Source organism: Plectropomus leopardus, chromosome 7 (genome assembly GCF_026936395.1).
Source record: "Plectropomus leopardus strain MGB_pleo_1.0 chromosome 7, ASM2693639v1, whole genome shotgun sequence".
Lineage (NCBI taxonomy): Eukaryota > Metazoa > Chordata > Actinopteri > Perciformes > Serranidae > Plectropomus > Plectropomus leopardus.
Window position 1 is genome coordinate 29,201,613 of NC_142182.1, and position 22,428 is coordinate 29,224,040.

At 42.0% G+C, this 22,428-nt stretch overlaps 1 protein-coding gene across 10 annotated transcripts in view; it reads left to right on the forward strand.

Moving 5' to 3' along the window:
- ccdc136b (coiled-coil domain containing 136b) overlaps window positions 1-22,428 on the forward strand; it is a 36,854-nt gene that overhangs the window by 7,762 nt on the left and 6,664 nt on the right. For all 10 annotated transcript variants that reach the window (XR_015777055.1, XM_088080414.1, XM_088080415.1 and 7 more), the window contains 6 exons: window positions 9,934-10,257; window positions 14,033-14,107; window positions 15,916-16,218; window positions 18,021-18,138; window positions 20,296-20,569; window positions 20,742-20,873. Coding sequence is in view for 9 of the 10 variants with exons in the window: in XM_088080411.1 (XP_087936537.1) it covers window positions 9,934-10,257; window positions 14,033-14,107; window positions 15,916-16,218; window positions 18,021-18,138; window positions 20,296-20,569; window positions 20,742-20,873 (1,226 nt within the window). In the remaining variant the exon portion in view is untranslated. The remainder of the gene's footprint in view (window positions 1-9,933; window positions 10,258-14,032; window positions 14,108-15,915; window positions 16,219-18,020; window positions 18,139-20,295; window positions 20,570-20,741; window positions 20,874-22,428) is intronic.

Genomic DNA, 22,428 nt, shown 5'->3' on the forward strand with positions numbered 1-22,428 from the left:
CTGTGTTAGATGTGCATATGTTATTCTGAGGCTGATGGAGAGTTGATGCAATGTGGAGTCGTTTTGATTTGACTTCTTCTTGCTCTCAGATTGTTTTCAGCTCACAAACTTAATTCTTTGCATGTAATGGTTGTGTTGAACAGCTGCTTGTTAAGCTTGTTTAGTAACTTCATACCACTGAATGTTGTTGTGTGACAGTTGGCACAATCGCACAATCAGTCGCTGTGTGATTGCGTTCAGAATGAAAGAATGTGGGGAATGTTTTCTTGTGTCCCAATGAGGGAGAAGAGTGTTTTCTTCATGTTTTCAATGGGCGTGCAGACAGAGCAGCTCTGTGCGGGACACCGCTCAGAGGATGTTTATTGGTGTGGAGGGGCTTAGCGAGAGACACAGGTCAGCAGCCCTTTGACCTGTGGCCACGTTGCCAGATTCTGGCTTCCTTTTCCTGTGTAGTACTGTCCTAAAATTGAACTTTTAATGACACATATTTGGCGGATTATCTCTGAAAGACCCCCTGCTCTTCAAAGACTTATTAAACCACTTTGCTCTAAGTGTTCAGTGCTGGTTTTGATAAAGAGTAATGAAAATGCTATTCTCATACTTGCACTACTTTTCTTTTTATTTTGAAGAAACCAGCTCAGTCGCCAAAAGAAATTGTTGGTATTGTATGTTTCTACAAATATGTTGACATGTAATCATATGGATTACATTCGTGTATCTAAAGTGATGATATATACGGGCTGACTTTTTAGACTGGAGATGGAGCGGATGGTGGATGGCATGACACTTGGCGGGACGTACTGCCAAGCTGCAGACTTCTGTTCCAGACACACAGTTCCAAAACCTATTAGCCCCAAAAGTGTGTGTTTTGTAGTAACCCATCTCTGTTTTTTCACAGAATCAGTGTCATGAAAAGCAATCATTTTTTTAATCAAAACATTGCTGCATTTGTTGTTGGGATTGTGCCACAAAAAGCAGGTATTTTGGGCAAGATATTGTAGCATTTTCATTGCCCTTATTAACTCCAAAAATCGATCGCTCCTCTTCACAGAATCAGTGTCATGAAAAGCGGTCAAACATCTATGTATTTCCAGTGGGGATTTTGCCACCAAAATCAACTACATTAAACAAGTCATCAAAGCACTTTGAGTGCCTTTCTAGCCCCGAAAGTGTATGTTTTTTAGCAACCCCTTGCTGCATTTTCAGCAGGGACAGTGCCACATGCAGCACTTAATATTTAAAGAGAGAGGGAATTGTGTCACCAAAAGCAGTTACTTTAAGCAAAAACATGATCTTTTCCTAACCCTAACCACAACCAAGTGGTTTTTGTGTCTAAACCTAACCACACATTAACCCACAACGTTGTTTAAACTTAAAGAAGTGAGTAATTTCCTTTATTACATTTATTATGCTGTTTTGGCCATCACAACACTAGATGCTGTCTCAGGAGAAATTCTTCCCCCCTAACAAGCTTGTTCCTGTTGTCATAACTCTGGAGACCTCTTTCCTTTCATCACAGCCTGGGGCTTTTAAAGACGGAAATTCAGCGTCTACTGATGGCAAGTGTCAGGTTTAATGTAGCGTGAATCCTGATCATAATAAGGATAGACATACAGCAAATGGAAAGTGGATTGAGCGATGGCTAATATTAACTCATATCTTATTGACTTACATACACTCGGGGATCTAAATGGACTTTCGCTCTGTTCTGGCTGAGGCCAATTTTAGATAGATATCAGTCTGGGTTCTTAGAAAAAGGTGACTGTTATTTTTAAAACTTTTTCAGTCCCGTCTGGAATAAATTCCACGCTGCACTGAGGGAAGTGCTTCTGAAATCACTTGGCACATCCACCAACAGGGAATACACATGCTCTCACACAAACACGCGCTCCCTCTGATCGATAAAGCACCATCAGAGGCTGCTTTGACATTTGCAAGCCATCCGTGTATCTTCCAACCGTCGGCCACCATATTGTTCCTCCCACTCGCACGAGTCGCCATATCTCTCTGCTTTCCCACTCAATATCTCTTCCCCCTCTTTCCTCTGCTCTCTTCAGCGCCCACACGCCCTCCAACACGCCCACATGCACGCACATGCACACACATACATAAACCTTTGCACCTGCCAGCGCCTCAGCGGCCCACGCAGCGTTCCTCTCCCATCCTCTCCCACTTTTCCCTTTCCAGTGTTGTACCCTAACATCAGCGGTGATACTCCCAAAGGGTGCACAAACACTATTTCTCTGAGCTCTCTGGAACTAATAAACAGCAGCCGTAGACAAACTTTGTAGAGCGCTGCGGGGGCCTCTGAGAGAAACAACAATGTGAGAGATTCTCACATCCGTGTTTAATATGGCCGGTCGAATGAAAACAAATCTTCCATGTTTTTCCACCCTCGGGCTCCTTCTCCCTGCACCACCCTATCTCCATTTTCCCCCATCAGACTTTAAAGCAGGCTCTCAGGGCCCACTGCAGGTCACTGACAAAATTGAGTGTGCCACATGTTTTTTTATTCTCTCATGATTGCATAATGGAAAACTTTCGGGTGAATAGAGAAGGTTCATGAACTCCTTCCCGCAGCTCATTCTATGGATTTTTAAAAACTTCTCCCTCGCAGAAATGCTCGGCACTGTCAACCTATCATTAGCGCGCCCTCTCTCTCCCCTTCTGGGCCTTCATCCTTTTTTTTTGGGATTTGGCAGCTCCGTTGTGAGCTGTGGTACCCCTTCTTTCCTCTGAAGTGATATAAAACCTTCCAGAGAGATTGCTTTCAGGTGGGAGGCGCTGATTTGTGATCAAATGGATTGTTACTGCATCACTTGTTTTCATGCTTTGTTCTCTTTCGCTATTCATATCCCTTAATGGAATAGCACATGTGCACACACACATATTCACATAAAAAGAAGCATCTTTCCTGAATCAGTCACCTACAGAATGTACACACTGACACAGTTTTTGTGCACGCTCATCTAATGAGGCCAAATTATAACTCATTCCACAATGCATCTCTCTCCTGTTGACCCACTTTCTCTTATTTCCCTTTGAAAGTGCAAACATGGATTTTCCATTTAAATAACAGAGCGGCTCATTAAGTCGGTCCAGCTCTTTGGTGCTCGTGGTTCCTGTTTCTTTTCTTGTCGTCTCCTGCCGCTGTTGTTCCTCACTCTCCTCTGAGTTTTCAGGCTCAAAGTACAGAGAGAGATAAACTCACATTAACCTCATGGGACCTCTGCCCCTGTGGCTTGCTCCCCATCTCCAGCTGTTGAGTCTCACACAGTTTGAAGCCAGCTAATCTCATATGATGCTGACTTCACCATGTGGGCCTCGTGGAGGGACACCTGATAAGATCGCTTCTCCGTGGGGAAAAGCAAATAGCAGACAGACAGGTTTCCATGCTGAGCAAAAGTGTGGACAAAACAGCTTTATTACCATGGCAACTTTCCACATGGAGAGGCCCTTGGTTGTTGGTGTGAGGAGGTCACCATGGAGATGTACGGCGTCACCTGACTCATGGTAGTTTCATGTGGAAGTGAGCACCCTCAGGCCATATCGGTACTCCTCTTACTTGCATCTCTCTTATTGTCTTCTCCACCTTTCCCGTTTTGCTCTCTCCGTGTTTTCGACTCCCCCTCCCTGCTCTGGATTATGTGTTGCTGAGGAAGTGTGCCAGTGCAGGGGGAAAGCTACAACATCAGTACTGGGCTTTCTTCAAAGCTGGGGTAGGAGGGGGTGGTGTGCATTATGCATGGCCTCCTACACAGCTGCAGAGATCCATGGCATGCATACACACACTGAGCATATGCAGCTTAAACCTGGCAGGCGTGAGTGATTATATATGTGTATGTAGGCTCATCAGAAGCGGGCCTAAGAGATCATGCACATGTCACCGTAGTGTATACAGTATACAGACACACACACACAGGTACTTGTAACCTCATGCATATTTTCATACAGTTTATTCACAGAGTCACTAAATTCAAACAGAAAAATGCTGCACACACACGAAATGCTAACACCGCCAGCACCACCTGTCTCCTCAATCCCATTTTCAAGGTTGGTGCAGCACAAGGCAGCCATCACACTACACCTGTAGACAGCCGCCAGCTCCTGTTTCAGTGAGCCGTCATGTCTTTTTACAGCTGATTTGACTCCAGATGTGCCTTAGATCTTTAACCAGCAGTCAGAGAGAGAGAAGGGAGACTCACAGAGAAGTTCTCTTGATTTCTGCCACATTTTAAAGGTCCAGTGTTTTGGATTTAGAGGCATATGTCGTCAGAAATGGATCATAATATAGCAATTATGTTTTTTTTTAGTTTATAATCATTAAGAATCATGGTGTTTTCATTAGCATACAGTAAGCTCCTGTCCAACGTCTACAGACGTTAACATTTGGTTGAATCAAGGTTGTTACATCAGGTGACCAAAAATCAATGTCAGGAAAAGGTGTATTGCCTATGTTAGTGTGGTGTAGAATATTAATGATAGGTGTCGTTAACATTTTGTTGGTTTTGTGGATAATTCAGGTCCTGTTGAACATCAAACCTCTTGAACATCTCAATCCAAAATGAGGTGAAAATACATTAGCAGGTGTTGGCTAGGTGCCTGTCTGTAACGAGCTAAGCTGTGTAAAAGAAACAAAACAGTAATTTGTAACATGAAACTTCTTTATTTAGTGTTCTTCTGTGTGTAAATCACTGGGTCCGTTTGTTTTGGAGAGGCAGAGTCCTCTGCGGATAATTCTGCTACCACCAAAAACCTCCTCAACAATGAAAATTGAATTCGAACAGGAAGAAGTTTCGGCTGCTTGTAATCTTCTTCTGTAATCTTCCACTAAATCCCCCTAAATCTTACACACTGTTCCTTTAAATCATGCAGCACCTGATTACATAAAGCAGCATGAAAAATGAAGATGAAGATTGTCAAGACATGTTAAAAGATAAAATGACAGACATCAGTGTATTGCTATCTACTCTATCCCATTGTAAGACTAAATTTCATTTTTCGCTGCATATTTAATATACAGAACTATTAAATCTAACTGCAGGGTTCTTTGTGTAGAAATGCCTGCCTGTGGTGCCAGGTAAAAAGCAGCTCTGTCCCACATCCACGCCTCTGCCAGCATGCCTCCGTTTGCTAAAATCCTCCCTCTCCTGCTCAATTTTGCAAAGTGCAAATTTCATTACACTCCTCACTCCATCACTGAACACTGAATCAGAAGCAAAACAAAGGCCTCGTGTTGCCACATTAATGTTTAAATTTAATCTCTGAGATGCTGACAAAAAAACACTCAGCCTTGCTTGTTGTCTCCTCTCCAAAGTGGCACACTGTTTGCACTGACATACTCAATGTGTTTTGCTGCAGTGTGATTACAAAGGAATGTGCTGTGGCTAGATAAAGCCGTCCTCTCCCCCTGAGCTGTAACGCTGCTCCTGAGATGACTCTCCTGGCCATCCCTGCTCTCGTATGCAAGCAGCGTCCATGTCTAATGCAATCCCTGCGTGACTAAAGACCAGCACCGTGCCAAGTATGCGGTGGAGTGATCACAGGTGTCACTGCAGCTGATTCTGCTGCACAATGTGTTTGACATTCACTCACAAGGTGAGGTGATAAAGCTTCCTTAAGGACAGGACTGATTAACAAGCTGCTGGGAATAGCTAAGAAGGCAGAATTGTGGGAACACTGGACAGATATGGGATGGCTCCGTGAGGAGGTTTTATAGAGTTGATGGACACAGACTTAGATGTTGAGAAGTAGCATAATAAGATAGGGGCTAACTCCTTTGCAAAGATGCCGTCAAAGGAAATTGAAGAAGGCCGAGAAAGACTTTCCTGCCCATCTTAATTTCGCCCAACAGCTGTATAGAAGAAAGTGCGTTCACTTTAATCGTCATGACAGTCACATGACCTTGGCACGAAAGTCTCAGAATTGATGACATTAGACTTGACTTGACCAAATGAAAAATTTGCAGTTCGACTTGGACTTTAACAGTAATGACTCGTCACTTCTCTTGGACTTCAGCCTTTTAACTTGAAAATACTTGATACCTTTCCCCCCAGTGGATTTGCGTTTTCTAGGATAGCGAAGAATGAGCCCAACTTACGAAGGCTACTACTCGTTGCCTTTGTTAGTTGGGTTGGTTAGATTTAGGCAAGAGGAGTGAGATTAGTAAAGCTTAGAGTGCCGAAGTAAAGTCTGCCACAAATCAATTATTTTCCCTCTATTTCCTGAATCAAGTAACGTTAACACCATTCGTTCCCAGCAAGTCGACACTTAATTCCTGACATCTACCGTTTGAACCAGTCGTATAGCATCCAATCCATCCAAGTTGTAGGAGAGAACTATGAACTATGAACTATGAACTATGACCCTAACTTACATTATGTTACTGAGTGGCAGTTTTGTACAAAAACTACACAACGGTCATCAAAAATCAAATTGCAGTATGCAAAACATGCGGTTTGAAAGTTACAGATGGGGATGCAACAACTTCCAACTTCGTTCGACATTTGAAGTTGCACAGAGAACAGGGGAAGACGTTGAGACTGCTATTTTTTACTGTCGTTAACAAGCAAATTTGGGGAATGTGAGCTCATTGGGGTACTGGTGCTATGTGCTATGAAAATGCAATGTCAGCACTACTTTTTATGATTAAGTTCAGTTGCACTTGTTTTTAAAAAAAAATATACTAATTGTAAAAAGCAGTCATGATATTTCCATCCATCCACCCATTTTCATCAGCGTATCTGGGTCTGAGTCGTGGGGGCAACAGGCTGAGCAGAGCACTCCAGACGTCACTCTCCCCAGTAACGCTTTTCAGCTCCTCCTGGGGGATCCCGCAGCGTTCCCAGGCCAGACGAGATATATAATCCCTGTGGGGCCTCCTATCAGTTGGACGTGCCAGATCACCTCCAAAGGGAGGCGCCCAGGAGGATCCTGATCAGATGCTTAAACCACCTCAAGTGGCCCCTTTTCGAGAGAAGCAGTCGCTCTATTCCGAGCTCCCCCAGATGTCTGAGCACTTCTCCCTATCTCTAAAGCTGAGCCCAGCCACCCTACTGAGGAAACTCATTTCAGCCGCTTGTATTCATGACCTCATTGTTCCGGTTGCTGCCCAAAGCTCATGACTGCAGGTGAGGGTCAGAACATAGATGAACCAGGAAATTGAAAGATTTGCCTTTTGGCTCAGCTCCCTTTGTCCAGCACAGTGCCTGCATCACCACTGACGCCGCGCCAAACTGCCTGGCCATCTCATGATCCATTTTACCCTTGCTTATGTACAAGACCCGGAGATACTTAAACTCCTTCACTTGGGACAGCAACCCTGTCCCAACCCAGAGGGGGCAATCCACCGTTCGTGATATTTGTAGATTTAAAATGGAATTTTGATTAAGTCAGCATTGTTATTTTGTTTTGGACTTGAAAGTCAAAGTTTAGTACTTGGGACTTAACATGTGACTTGCCAGTGTTGACTTGGGATCTACGAATTTAGACTAAAGCTGTGTTCACTCTATGAATGACAAAGCAACAGTGTGACCAGCTACATTATTGCTGAGTTGCTGCTGAAGTGTTGCAAAAGCGCTTGTTAATATAGTTACATCATCAAAGGCTTGTGTGTGTCTGCCAGTGGCCAAAAATTATCATTACTGAAAGTCATCTAAAGTTTGTATTTGCTCCAAAAAATAAGTATGCTCTGGTTTAATGGCAGAGTCCTATTTTAACATCACATTTCACGGCCCCATCGTGTCATCTCATGCATCGCAGTGCACACAAAGCTATCACAGCATCAGCTAACTAAGCTAAATAAAGCAGTACCACAGCTAGAAACGGTAACATACGACTACTTGATGCTTAATAGCGTCAATGGAGTGTTGAAAAAAAGTTGAGGCCAGTTCAGCTCTTGTTTGTAGCAGGCCACATCTGTCAGCAGTGACAAGTGTCAGGCATCAGTATGTAGCTTCATGTCACCGACTACCATTGAAAATGACCAGCAGGTTGTTGCTTTGTCGCCAGTGTAAACACAGCATTACTTATGACTTACAAACCAATGACTTGGCCCCATCATCAGTAGTTTGCCCCATTGACAGTCCGAAAGCCACATCTACAAAACCTAATACAGCCCAAATCACTTGAGCCAAAGCTTTCTGAGTTGTCGCACCCTGAGCATCTTGAAGACATCCTGGTGGGTTCGGATGTGAGCGATATTAGCGGGGAGCCTTTTTGTATCTTGATGGCCTTTCGCAGCCGCTGGCTATGCAATCAACTCCGGCTCTCTCCCTGTCATATGGCTCTAGCTCTGTTCTTTATGACTAACTCATTACACCAGCATCAAAGTTTAATGACAAAATAGCCCAGTGCTCATGAAACCTCTCAGGCGCCTCTCAGGGGCTGCATTGTTTAAATGAACATTATTATGAGACAGGAAGGATGCAGCCCTGCTGCTAATGTCATACAGATATGATTTAAAAAATGTTTTGCTTGGCTATGATGGAAATAGTTACATCTAGTGAGAGGAACAACAAGGCAGAGAGATAATTACCACAAGAGATGGAAGCGTCCCGAGTGAAGATTACACCGGTGAGCATCACTCTTAATTAGGTGGATCTTCAGTTAATGCTCACTGTGTCCCCTGCTGCACCTTTTCTTTCGTCACATCTCTCTATTCCCGTCTATTCCCCTCTCCCATCCTCACTCTGATTTCTGAGTGCAAACAGCAATTTTGAGGCCTCTTAAACATGAATGTGATGCTGCACGTCAATTTATTTCTGAGATTGGGGCTTGACCCCAGAGGGCACGTTTTTTGAGAGAAATGACAGCAAGCCTGTGCGTGATGTAAGCAGAATATCCGGGGATGAGACAGTAACTGACGCACAAGTGATCTTTTAACCTTTTTAACTACACCTGAGAACAAACCAACATTGCGAGTATAATCTCCATTTAGCTGCGGCTTTTCCTGCCTCGCGGCAAACCTCATCTCACTAATGGGAAACGACTTTTCCTCCCGGACAAATGGGAATTTGCCTTCATGATGTTGTGCTGTAAATGATGCCCTCCCTTTCTAGTTTTCTGACCTGCTGTGCATCTGTCTCAGCAGCTCTAGCAAGCAACAGCTGCTCTGATGTCAGATCAAGTTTACTAGTACATCATATGCAATGTCTCATTGGGTTTTACAGGCTGACGTGAACAAGAACGACGGAAAAAACTACAAAAATGAGGAAAACAAATCAGAAAAAGCAAAGGAAAGCGGCAGACAACCGTGTAATGTGACACCTTGTAATACAAGAGAGGGACGTGTGTTTGTCACATCTCTCTTACTATGAGTGGTAGCTTGTGTTATTGTGGACCTGGAAGTGCATTGCTGAGTGGTGAGTCATAGTGATTGCTTCAGCATTTGGGCCCTCCTCCCTCCCTCTCTCTCCATATTGTGCCGGCTAACTCGCTCCACCTACTGGTCTGAAATCCAAATTTGATGTGCAGATAGATGAATATAAAATATCTGTGTCTGAAAATTGTAATCAGATGTCATCATCACATCTTACAGAGTAATAATGTCTCATTTAAATACATAATATCAGTATATTTTAGGAATATAGTCTGACCTTTATCCTCAACTTGAGTGGATTTCTTTCTTACTTTCTATCAAAATCTCAGCTCCAATCTCAGAAAAAGTTTGTCAATAATTATGTTTTTTTAAATTGGTGTGTTCGATTAAGATGCGTGAGTGGAATAGAGGTTGGCGTACAAAGGATTCAGTGCTTTTATCTTTTATCACAAGATGGTGCTGTTGATTCAAAAGAAATCACACTCTGTGTTTAAAGCATGGCTGAATTTGGGTTGATGACAGAGAGGTTTGTCACCTGTAAATCTCTCCCTGTCTCTCCCTCTCCTTCCCTGTCAAGCATCCCTTTTCTAATATCGCTCTCATCTTTTCATCAGATGACCCGTGCGATCTGAAAGCCGAGTGCAGCCCCACCATGGACAACGAGATAACAGCGAAGGAGAGAGGCGTTTTGGAGGAGAACAACGAGAAGGAGGAGATGGACCAGGAGAGAGGTCAGGAGGAGGAGGAGGGGGAGGAGGAGAAGAAGGTGAAGGAGGAGGAAGGTGAAGGGGAGGAGAAGAGGAAGAAGGAGCAGGAGCCGCTGACGGAGGAGCAGGAGCTGGAGGAGCTGAGGGCCCAGGTGCTTCAGCTGCTGCTGGAGCTGGACGATGCCAGAGAGACCTCCAACAAACACCAGGAGAGCTTCCATGAGCTGCAAGGTGAGAGCTCCAGCACTAAGACTGGATTTTACACTGTGAATTCATTATTTAATGCTGTGAATCATTAATGTCCCTCTATCACAATCTTTTATTCAGTATTTACTAACAGCCATCTGACCTAAAATCAGGAGCTTCAAAAAAAAGTTTGTTAAAAAAATACAGATGTCTTCCACAGACCTTAAATCTTGTCATCCTGGACACATTTTCTGGCATTTTAAAGGAAAATGAGTGTCTTTTTCTTATGTTTTTGTCTTTTATGACTAATAGTAATGATTAAGGTTGCAACAGTATGAGATTTTCACGGTACCATCTCGGAAAATATTGCCGTATCACAATATTACAGAATTATTTTTATTATTATTTTCTGTCAGAATATCCCTTAAAGGAATGAAAACAGAATGGGTATTTTTATATGAATACATGCTTTATCACTGTAATTGAAACTTGAGACTATTTTTAATATAGTCAGTAATGGTCAATATTGTCAGTAAGCAAATGTCAACGGTATGATCATCTTCAACTTTCATATCATAAAATACCTTAAAACCAGTACACTGGTATAAAACTGCTACCACCCTGGTCATGATCTTTTATTCACCATCTCTGCTATAGAGATTTTTGAAATGCAAGTTTTTGCCAAAAATCAGTCATTGGGGCAATTAGCCGAAGAACCTACAGCTTTCCCCGAAAAAAAAACAGAAAACATCTCACTTCTCACATCTGCTTCTACATTCTGGAAATGTCTGTAGCTCTTAAAACGAACTACATAGCAAATGTAGCACAATTTGCTACAGCCGGAACCTCAGAATGTGCAGTTTATTTCTACATACGGAGCAGGTCCTCCTCCACAGAGTCTGCCATATTGTGTCTACAGTAATGGACAAACCAAACACTGGCTCTCAACAGGGCCATTAGTGTTTTTGCATCGGCCACCATAGTTCTCTTACACGCTTGACACATGGGAGAAGCTTCATTTCTGCAGCCTCAATGCTACGTGACACTAAATCCTACACACTGTACTTTAAATCCTATAGTGGCAGGTTAATGCAATCTACACAGTGTGTCCCAAGCATCAACACAAGCTTTATTGAGACAAGCTTTATTATATTGAGACTGAGCAACAGGGCCGCCGTAATAAAAAAAAAAAAAAATAGAACATATATACTGTTGGGTTATTAATAGCACAGGAGAGGCAGAGACAAGCAGCAGACATCAGGCGCATTAAAGTGAAAATAAACCTTTCATTCTGCTGGGCCTAAAACTCTCTTACATTTACAAAAATCTGCAAATATCTTCTCTCACCCATCGTTCTGATCAGTTGTGAATGTATCAAAACATCAGTTATCCACCCCACGAGTGATACTATGATACTCTAAGCTGCGATGAGAAAAAAAATAACCCTCCTTGCTGCGCTGCATTGACGGACCCACAAAAACGTCAGATACACAATGCACATTTTTTTAAGAAAAGACACCATCGTGTCCTCCCCCTGAACAGCTTAACTTTTCCTCTGAGATGTCTGCTGTTCATCACAATCTAACCGCACATGTAGAAGCGTAAATGTTTATCCGCGATCCCTGACACGGTCAGTTCCTCACAGGCACTAAATGGAGCATCACATCATACCTTGGAAATGATGAGCTTAATGTTCAGGGACACTAGCGGTGACTAAGGCCTTGGGTATGGGGCTACGGTGAGTTCAGTGTGTGCGTATTTATGAGTGTGTGTGTGTGTGTGTGTGTGTGACTGCGTGTCATACTAAAAGACATGGCGTGGTGAGCTCAGTTGTTTGTATGGCAGCGGTAGAGACATTCCTCAGACAACTGCGTGCATGCTGAGCGAAGCTTCCAGACTGGGTGTCCTAGACCACAACGAGAAATCACTGTTGGTCAACCCCCACTGGGAACAGTCAGCTGCTCAGGCTGACAGCTGTTGGGGGGGCGGAGGTGGTGGGGGCTCTGTGCGAACAGGGTCAGAGTATGACATAAGGTGAGGTGTAGGTAAAGATCAAGGGTTAATGGTTAATTATTAATACCATTTGCCGGTCCGACTACACTCATGAGTTGTACACTGCAGGGGAAAGCGGGGGAGACTTCATGTGAGCAGTGGAAAAATCTGAATCAGGATGTTGCTGATTAGCCATAAAAACTGTTGATAGTGAGTGTTAAATGTTATTTAAATAATAAGAGTCTACAGCAATGCTAGGAGCTCTGTGAGGCGGTAATGAGGCTAAATGGTAATATCAGCATGCTTACATGCTCACAATCACAATGCAGATGGCAGGTACAAGGGGGTTATCTCTGGGTTTAAAAGGTAAAGCTAATGCTGAAGTGCCTTAAACCTTCATTCTTTCTAATTGTCAGCAGGGGGCAACTTGACCAGTTGCAAAGGAAGTCAGATTGTATAGAAGTCTACAAGAAAATGACCCTACTTCTCACTTAATTTATTACCTCAGTCATTTTTTTCTAATGAATTTATGGTCCCAGTCACTATTTTTAAGTCCTTTTTAATAGATAATATACAGGTACATCTTGTGTTGTGGAATGGGGGCGTCTTCTTAACTTGTTACAAAAGTTTAAGCACTCCGAAAACAAAATACTTCTTACCAAGGTAATTGAGCCTTGAGCTGCTATGTCATAATGATTTTAGCTGTTAAACATGACCAGTTAATCCAAACACCATTTCTTGGCCACCGTAGCAGTCAGAGGTAACACAATGCAACTCTTTTTTTGCATATGATGGTCCCGCTTAGACTAAAATAGCCATATAGATAAAGCAGGGAATGCTTGCTTTCGCGTTTCTTTAGTCCATCTTTCACAACTCCTAACAATGGAAGTGGTGGGTAAAATAATCAATTACCAAAGAAGACAAAACATGAGAAAAAGATCCAGTTTTCAGTCAGGAAATTCATCCTCTGGGGATCAGACTTGTCTATGAAATTTTTTTATGACAACCTATCCTGTAGATGTTGAGATATTTCAGTCTCGATCAAGGTCATGGGACAGTGCCATCCCTCGAGCCAGGCCACTAGTGGGTTAAAATTAGATTTACATTTTAACAGCCAAAGTATTGCAACAACAAGGGTACTAAGGGTAAAGGTAAAAAAGACTAGAGACCATCTTGCAAACTCAACCTTCATTATGATCTCCAGTCCATACTTGTAAATGTTGGTGACCCTATCTTCATAGTTGCAACATTATCACATTGACAACTCTGTCCACATACAGACAGACAGACAGAAATATAAACTCCTGCCAAAGTTGTCAGATGGCGTCTGTGGTAGTGGTAAATCTCTTTTTTTGTAATTTGAGTGCATTGGCCCTTTAAGAATATGCGGATTCAACTGACCTTTCTGTGTATTTAACGAGCAGCTGTTGCTGTATTAAAGCCATTAGCAAATGTGTCTGATGTATGCCACAGAAATGACTTGGCATCACACACTGATAGGGACCAAAAAGAAATAGAAGGTCCAAAATTGCATCAAGAAAGCTGTAAAAAAAAATATCATCTTTCTCTGCTATACCTAGTTATGATGTTCAAGAAGAGACAAGTACTTTATAAAATGTATATACTAACAAATCTTAGACTAACACCGATGTACCGGCTCACATTGTATTTAACACTCAGACAGACACACAGAACTGATTGTGTCACTCAGTCATGCCTCAAGGTTGAGCAGCTTATCAAGTTGTCATCTCTCTATTGGTCTGCTGACATTTTCCTCTTATCTGTCTACCCACTCCCCACTCCTTGCCACACTTCACCTCTCCACCAGGTCTGCTGGAGGATGAGCGTCTGGCCAGTGCCCATCAGGCCGAAGCCTTCACACGCCAGATCCAGAATCTACAAGGTATCAACATCATTAAACAATCAGCACCATAGTTCTGTCCTTTGAACAAACCTGGACAATAACTGTGAGTATTTGATTCGGTCTATCAACAACGGAAACAGGAAGGACCAATCAATAATCCAGTTACTGAATTTTTCATTCTTATGTTTGTCATTTGTTAGGGTGAATGCCGCTTTTATTCTGTAAGCTGCTGATGAAGAACAATTTGTTGCATTAATAACAGGATCTACATCTTGTATGCCACTGTATGGATTTCTATTGTCTGGCTTTATAGTGTGTCTGAATATGTTGGGATGTGATTGACTACAACATGTTAAATGCTTGCAACCATTTTGCTTATTGATTCAGGGGCATTGTCTTCTTTTTGTTTTGTTTTTTTTTAAATAACATCTTACATAAAACAAGAAATCATTCACACAGAGAGAACAATTATTCTTCAAAAAGCCTAAATGAGATTTGTGCTCAATCATGACGGGTCAATAAAACACATCTCAGAACCAACAAAGTACAACCGGGGATAATGAGGATAGTGAAAATAATGGTTCTGAGTTCTGTAAGGAGACAAAGAAAAAAGAGCAGAGGTGCCCATACTTTTTCCCTGGAGGGCCAAAACTAAAACTTAACGGCGGGCCAGGGGCTAAAAGGAAACACCTGTTGTGTTCTATTGTGTTGTTAAGATGAAAAATGGGACTGGGGTCACATGCCCCTTTAATTGAAATGTCTTTTGTCTGCTTGTCAATTTTTTTCTTACCTCACTAGCCCTTTTTACACTAAAGGGCCACTACCAAGTTCCTTCTTCATGCCCCCTTTGTGTTTTTAATAAGAAGTAAAAAAAATGGCTCCATCATGCCACTCTGTGTGTGATTTTAGACAGCATGCTGGTATTGCAGAAGCAAGAGAGACATGACTTTTAACACAACAGTGTCAGCCTCTAATGTGACATATAACACACACATTGGCAGTGCTTTCTAAACAACAACAGTGACATAACATGGCCATAACAATCAATTACCTTCTCTGTTATCTGGCGGCTGGTTAGGAGATCCCGAATCTCACTGTTTTCCCAATTTGCGGACATTTTCAGCTGCACTCTTCTTCTTTGAGTTAGCTTCTAATTACTGCTAACTGCCTTTTAAATCTCCCACTGTGGATCACACACATAACACGTCACCAAAATGACACAGCTGTGCTGCCCATGATCTTGTCCTGCCAGCTGTCCTGTTTATACAGAAGTCATTTTGGCTCTGTTACTGCCTCTGATGCAGGCCTAAAGGCAACTCTGTCCCCCTATTCCGCAATTGTGCATTTGATACAAAAAAGGAGGAGCAGAGCATTTTTTTTAAGCTGCAACTTACTTTTCAGTCAGTTGAAGTAATGCCTTTTCCACAACAATTACGTCTTAACTTTTTCTTTGACTTCTTACTGGTTTTATTGCCACTATCTCCTGTTATTGCTGTTAATGTGGTTTTGTGAGAGGTGGAGAAGATTCTCCTTTCCTGGAAACACTAAGCTAATAATCTGAATGTGACCCTGAGAAAAAGGTCTGTTACCATCAGTTACATCAGCTGTTCTTTCAAACAGTACCCACACATACAGCAAGCGCACACACACACACACACACACACAGTCATATGCACACGCAGAAGCACACCACCCACACACACAAACACATGCAGGCCCACTGTTGCAAAACCTCAGGTAAAATCATATACACACACACACACACATATACCATACTGATGCTGCAGTCTCACCCACGCATCCCTCATAAAGAAAACATTCTCTTCCTCCTCCTCCTCTCCCCACAGCCCAGCTGCGTTCTGTGCAGGAGGAGATGGACAGCCTAGAGGAGGAGAAGGAGAGCGAGCTGGCCGAAGCTCAGGAGGAGCTGCGCGTCGCCCAGGAGGAGGTGCTCCTGCTCCAGCAGGCGGCGGAGGAGGCAGCGGCAGAAAGGGAGAACGACATCGCCTCGCTGCAGGAGGAACTGTGTCGCCGGCGGGCCGAGCTGCAGCGCCTCAGTGAGGAGACCCAGGAGTACGAACTGGAGATCACCACGCTGAGAGCCGAGATCAGCATGAAGAGCCAGCGCAGGGAGGTCGAGAGGAGAGAGGGTGAGGGATGAGGAGCATTAGGAGGAGATTGTAGTAATAGAAGAGAAAAAATAAGATAAGCGGAGGCCAGAAAGGAAGAATGTTTCATAGTTTTCACACATACCTTCTCCTCTACAACATTGTTTTACTTTCAGTACATCAAAGTTAAAATACAATAAGGTGCTGTTTTACACTTCATCTTCACACCTTGAGTAAACAGCCATCAGTGAGAGGACTGTCTCTGTGTGCACTATGGAATCTATCGAGCGTACAACAATCACAAATAGCCCATGATCCGTCTTTGTGGCTAATATTATGAAAACAAAGCATGATGTTATAGATGTTCTTCTTCCACGCTCACATCATGTTAGCGTCTCGCAGTCAAGAATATAAATCATTTGTGGGATTTAATAAATATTACAAATGTGATCACTGAGTGTTGCAAGAGGAATGGTGTGTGTGTGTGCGTGTGTGTGTGTGTGTTTGTGTGTGCATGGAGGATACCAGGGACATGAAGTCATGATGGGGGAGGGACATGCACTTCTCACACATGATATCATCGCTGGGCTCTGCAGCTGAGCCTCGGGTGGGACTGAGTGAGGGGAGTTCAGATTATTTCACTGTTGAGTTGTTTCAGTAAAACCTCACACAAAATGTATTTCATATGCAAGTTAGGTTCTAACTCACAGCTGGCTTTCATTTTAAAGAAGTAGTTTAACATTTTAGGGAAAAACAGCTATTTGCACTAACACTAAACACTGTCAAAAAGTACAGTCCCTCAAATGGCTGTCTCCAAAAGCGAAAAGCAAAACCACCATGGCTCAAAAATTCAGAATAAAGAAATTCATAATTTACCTTGTTTGAAGTCGGAGGATAAGATAAGATAACGCTATATTGTCCGTTTTCACGGAAATTTGTCTTGCATTGCAAGCTCATCAATCCTTACAAACATCACACATGTAAAAGACATCATAATTTGTCCTGTCAACAATTTTACGGACGTCTCTTTTATAATGTTGGCTTATAAGTAAATGCTTTGTGGACCACCAGCAAAAAGTTGTCTGCAAGGCTGAGCTGCTTTCCTGGGGGCCTGGACTGTAACTTCCTGGAGACTTCACTGCTTGTCTGGCAAACAGTCCACGCCAAGAAATAGTTTAGCACATAACCCTATGAAAAACAATATAAGTTTGTGTGCAAATGAAAAATATTTTTGTTAGTGAGCTTTAGAGACACTTGTAGGTGGATTATGAAACTGTCTGAGAGATCCAGGCTTGCTGTTTCCAGATTTTATGCTGAGCTAAGCTAACCAGCTGCTGGTTACTAGCTAACTAGCTCCATATTTAAAGGTCCAGTGTGTAGGATTTAGTGTCATCTAGTGGTGAGGTTGCAGAACTGAAACTTGTTGAAACTGAAACTATGTTGGCTGATGCGAAAACGCACAAAATGCAAATGGCCCTTTTCAAGAACCAGCGTTTGGTTTGTCCATTCTGGACTACTGTAGAACAACATGGCGGATATAGAGTAAGAAGACCTGCCACATATGTAGGTATAAACAGCTCATTCCTAGATAACAAAAAATATTTCTTCCCTTAAGTCCTACACACTGGACCTTGAACAGACAGATATTAAAGTGATATCAAGCTTCTTAAATCAATCTTGTAAGAAAGCGAATAAGTGAATTCCTGAACGTATCAAAGTATTATTTTAATATGTTTAATACAAGTTGTAATGATGTTAAAGCCTCAAGCAGTTACATTAAAGATGAGCTCAAATGACCTGCCTCCTCTTAACATCTTCATCTGTGACCTTCCTTGTTCTGCCAGGTGACGTGGACCTGCTGAAGGAGGAGTGCCGTATGCTGAGGGAGGAGTGTCAGACCCTGAAGGAGGACAACAGACGTCTCTCTGAGAGGCTGCAGCTGCTGCAGAGACAGAGGACATGGTGAGAGGTCAACGACTGCTCACTCATCAGCGGTGCTTACTGGATCAGCTGGAGGGGTTCCCCTTAGGAATACTACCCCTCGTCACAGCCACTCACGTCATGTCTCATTTAGAAAAAGGCTGGCCACCTGTTAAACCACTGCAGTGAAACTGTAACATCATACAAGGGATTACACTTAAGTGCAGAAACCATTAGTTCATTAATTGAAAGGTAGATTAAACGACAGCAATTTTGAGACTAAAAGTTCATTCTCGACCTTGAAAATAATCTCCAGACGAGATCTATTTAGTAGCTGTGATGATTTTTTTTTTTTTTACGCATCCCACGATCTTCCTCAGCAGATGGGAAGCTGGGCATACTCCATCTGCTGAGAAAGATCTCCTGATGCATCGAAGGCAAAGTGAACTTTATTTATAGCACTGCTCAAAGCAGAAGTTACACTACGCTTAACAAGAAGAAGAAAATGTATAAATAAGAATTAGAAGAGACAGAAATGACAATATACACAACATGGAGAAATAATCAAGAAAGTAAAAGTTATTTAAAAAAAGAAAACAAAGTTTTGATTTTCTAAATGTTGCAGAGAAGTCACAACTGCATGAGCATGCTGACCAGAAGAGGTACTAAACGGACCTTGTGACAGGATTTTAAAATATGATTAATCACATTTTTAATTAAGAAAAAATACCAAGCAGCCTCTTGTTCCAACTTCTTAAATATGGTGCTTTTCTATGTTTTGCATCTTTTTGAATTTAATTAAATACAATAGGTTTGTGTTTTGGACTGCTGGTCAGACAGAACAAGCAATTATATTATGATGGCCCTTTTTCATTATTTCCTGACATTTTACAGACTAAACAATTAACTGATAATAAAAAAGTAATCGTTTTATTTGTCAAAAATTAAAATAATCTTTACTTTCAGTCCTATTACAAGGCTGGCTGGATTCAAATAACCGCATGTCTGTAAAGGCCGAGACACATCAAACCAACATCAAAGTGGTAACAGAAGCTGACTGTTGCATTACCTGATGTCGCCTCTGTCTCAGCTAAAAAGTTGCGCCTGAAAACACAAGCAAAGCCTACTGCCAACTGCCACGTATATTCTGCGCCTGCGTGAGAGAAAATAAGCCTCCATAGCAGCAGGCGACAGTGGTCTGTATTTGTTTTTAGTTCGGAAAACCAGAAGACAGACGGGCCAGATTCAAGTAGCTAGCCAGCACATCGACAACACAGCAACAGTAGTAGTCAGACTTTGTGTATGCACTTGATGAAATCTCTGCACACTTATCGTGTTAACACAAATTCACAGAAAACAGCATAACAACCATGTTAAGACTTTGATTGTGTAATTAATCAGCCCATGGAGGCCATTTTTGAGCTTTCTGCGATTTCAGCTGAAATGAAAAGAGTGCTGTATTAGGGCTGCAGCGATACGCCGGCTTTAATATAGTATAGTATACCGTGATATGAAAGCTGAAGGTTATCATACCTTGTACATGTGCTTGTCTACGATAGTGAAAGAAAATGCAACTCGATGGAGAATCGAGAGATGAGAAACGAGAGACTTCTCCTTCTACTTTCGTTAACCCTTTGAGACCTGAGCAAAATGGCTTGATTTCTTCAAAAAGATGGGAAGAAGGCAGTGGGCAGCAAAAGAAGAAATAATCCAAAGTGATTAAAATTATAATTATTTTGTGGCGTAATTTCAAACATATATATATATTTTTTAAAGAATGTAATTGTGATAAATATATAGATGTTCCCTTGCATTTTTCTTTTTTCCCTAGACATTTTTCCCTAGCTTTACAAAAATAATTTTCTAAATCTACTATTTCTTGCAATTCGAATTTATTACCAAATCATTTCTCTTTTTTTCCCCATGGTTTTGATATAACCAATTGCACCAATTTGCATAAGGTCCAAAGGTATAAATACTTGTGAAAGGCATCTGAAAGCATCACAAGGAATGTGACGTCGCTCCAGGTTTTAAAAAACATCTTTTCAACCAAAATTAACCGTTCATTCATTCCTTTAAGGGTCATATTAACTGATAATAATAATTCTGTAATACCGTGATAACTGGTTATCATACCATGAAAATCTCATACTGTTGCAACCCTGTATTGTATTCTTCACCATTAACCCTTCTGTCCAGCTCCAGCGTCTACCTGTCACTGAAAGAGGAGGACTCAGAGGGCACAGAGGGGAAGGAGATGGAGACCGGCCCGGATGAGGTCATGACAGAGAGCTACATGACCATGGCTCAGTCTGGGAACTGTCGCCTGGTGGATGCCTCCATCCAGAAGAACATTTCATTCGATGGGAAGCCCATGACACCAACCAGCTGGAACGGTGGCGTCGGGGAGATCTTTTCCCTGAGGGACCAGCTCAAACAGGCGGAGGAGAAGGCCTCACAGGTTCAGAGAGAGGTATGCTGCCCTAGTGTCTAAAAAGCGCCTTTGGAGTTTATGATAATGTGAATAAAACATGGAAAGATTTAGGATCAACCATTACGAGCAAATTGATTTCAGTCAAATGGATTTCAGTCAATGCAATCATGCGGTAGGGAAAAGACTGAGATTTGACCTCTGTGTCCTCCAGTGTGACAGTCTGAAGACAGAGCTGCAGGAGCTGCAGGTACTTTATGACAGCAGTCAGAGGGAGAGAGCGGAGCTGGAGGAGGAGCTGCTGCGCTGCAAGGCAGAGCTGGAGAAGCTGTCAGGGGGGGCTCAGGTGAGAGGGACACACATGAATAATACAATAATATACAGTTGGAATAACAAGTAGCAAAACTGATTTAAACACTATATACCTGCGAGTGATTAATGATATGCTTTCAAACATTTAAATTGTGTGCTTAGTTTTGCCAAAGCATCCGTAGAGCAGGTTGTGTTGTTTCTTGATGGATGTAAACTTTTAGAAATAGTTTTGAGAATTTCCACATGATTAAAGAACACTTTTCTTTGCACCCACACTGTCAACTAACACGTTTCACATCACACCTAATGTACCCTGTGTCTGTTGAGCCCACTTTTTATGTGTCTCATACTGTAGCAATGTATGTTTTGATATGAACTGACCTGGCCTGTCAGCGCATATCAGTATTTATTTTGTGCTTTGGGCCGGGGAACCTTCCCTCCCACTGTGTCTGTCTTCTGACTCCTCTGTGACAGTAATGCTTTTGTACTGTTGTTGGACAAAAACACAAAATCTGCAAAAAGGCATTCAAGCAAAGAATGTCTATTTGTTCATTAAATCTTATGTAGCTGTAGAATAATGTATTGAGAAAACATAATTAAAGGACCCCTGCACCTTTAGATTTCTTTTTTTTTTTTTCAAAGGGACAGTTCACCCCAAAATCAAAAATATACATTTTCCTCTTAGCTGTAGTGCTGTTTATCAGTATAGATTGTTTTGGTTTGAGTTGTCAAGTGTTGGAGATATCGGCCATAGAGATGTCTGCGTATTCTAAAATATAACTGAACTAGATGGCACTCAGCTTGTGGTGCTCAAAATGCCAAAAAAAAAGACACATTTGAAAACTGAACAGCACTGTCTCTTTGCCGAAATCATGACCTGGATACTTCTATTTTCTTTCTGTCATCCTACACCCACCAACCATATCACCATGTAGAAGAAAACGCGCATCTACTCATGGAAGAGACTCGTTTACAGTGCGAGATATAAATATTAATGGCTTTCTCTTCAGCTGAGCTGTAATGTTAGCTAGCTCAGTGTGCTGGAAGTATTGAACCAAGGTGCACGCTTCCATCTGTGTGGTGAAACGACTAGCGAGTGTAAACCGGTAGAAAGAAAATAGTTCCTTCATGAAACTGCTTACAATAGGTTTGTGGATTTTCTTGAGTAATTGGGTCATGATTTCTGGAGACACAGTTGTTGAATTTATAAATCTCCTTTTTTGCCACTTTGAGCACCTCAGGCAGTACCATCTCACTCCAATATATTGTAGAGAAGTCAGACATCTCTATGGCTGATATCCTCACCATTCAGCAACTCACGCCAAAACAATCTAGACTGATAAACTGCACTGCAGAAAGAAGGAAAATGCTGGATTTTGGGTTAAACTGTCTTTTTAAGACCGGATCTTGTTCATTTTAAAAAGGTGCATAAAACGGTGTGAAAGTCAACTTGCAGTGAAATGAAACGTGTCTAAATAGATAATTTAAACAATTAACAGCATTCCCAGTTTTACTTTAGTCACATTAGCCTACTTATTTTTGAATATTAAGTGTTTGAAAGCATGGATAGTTATGAAAAATCAACATCC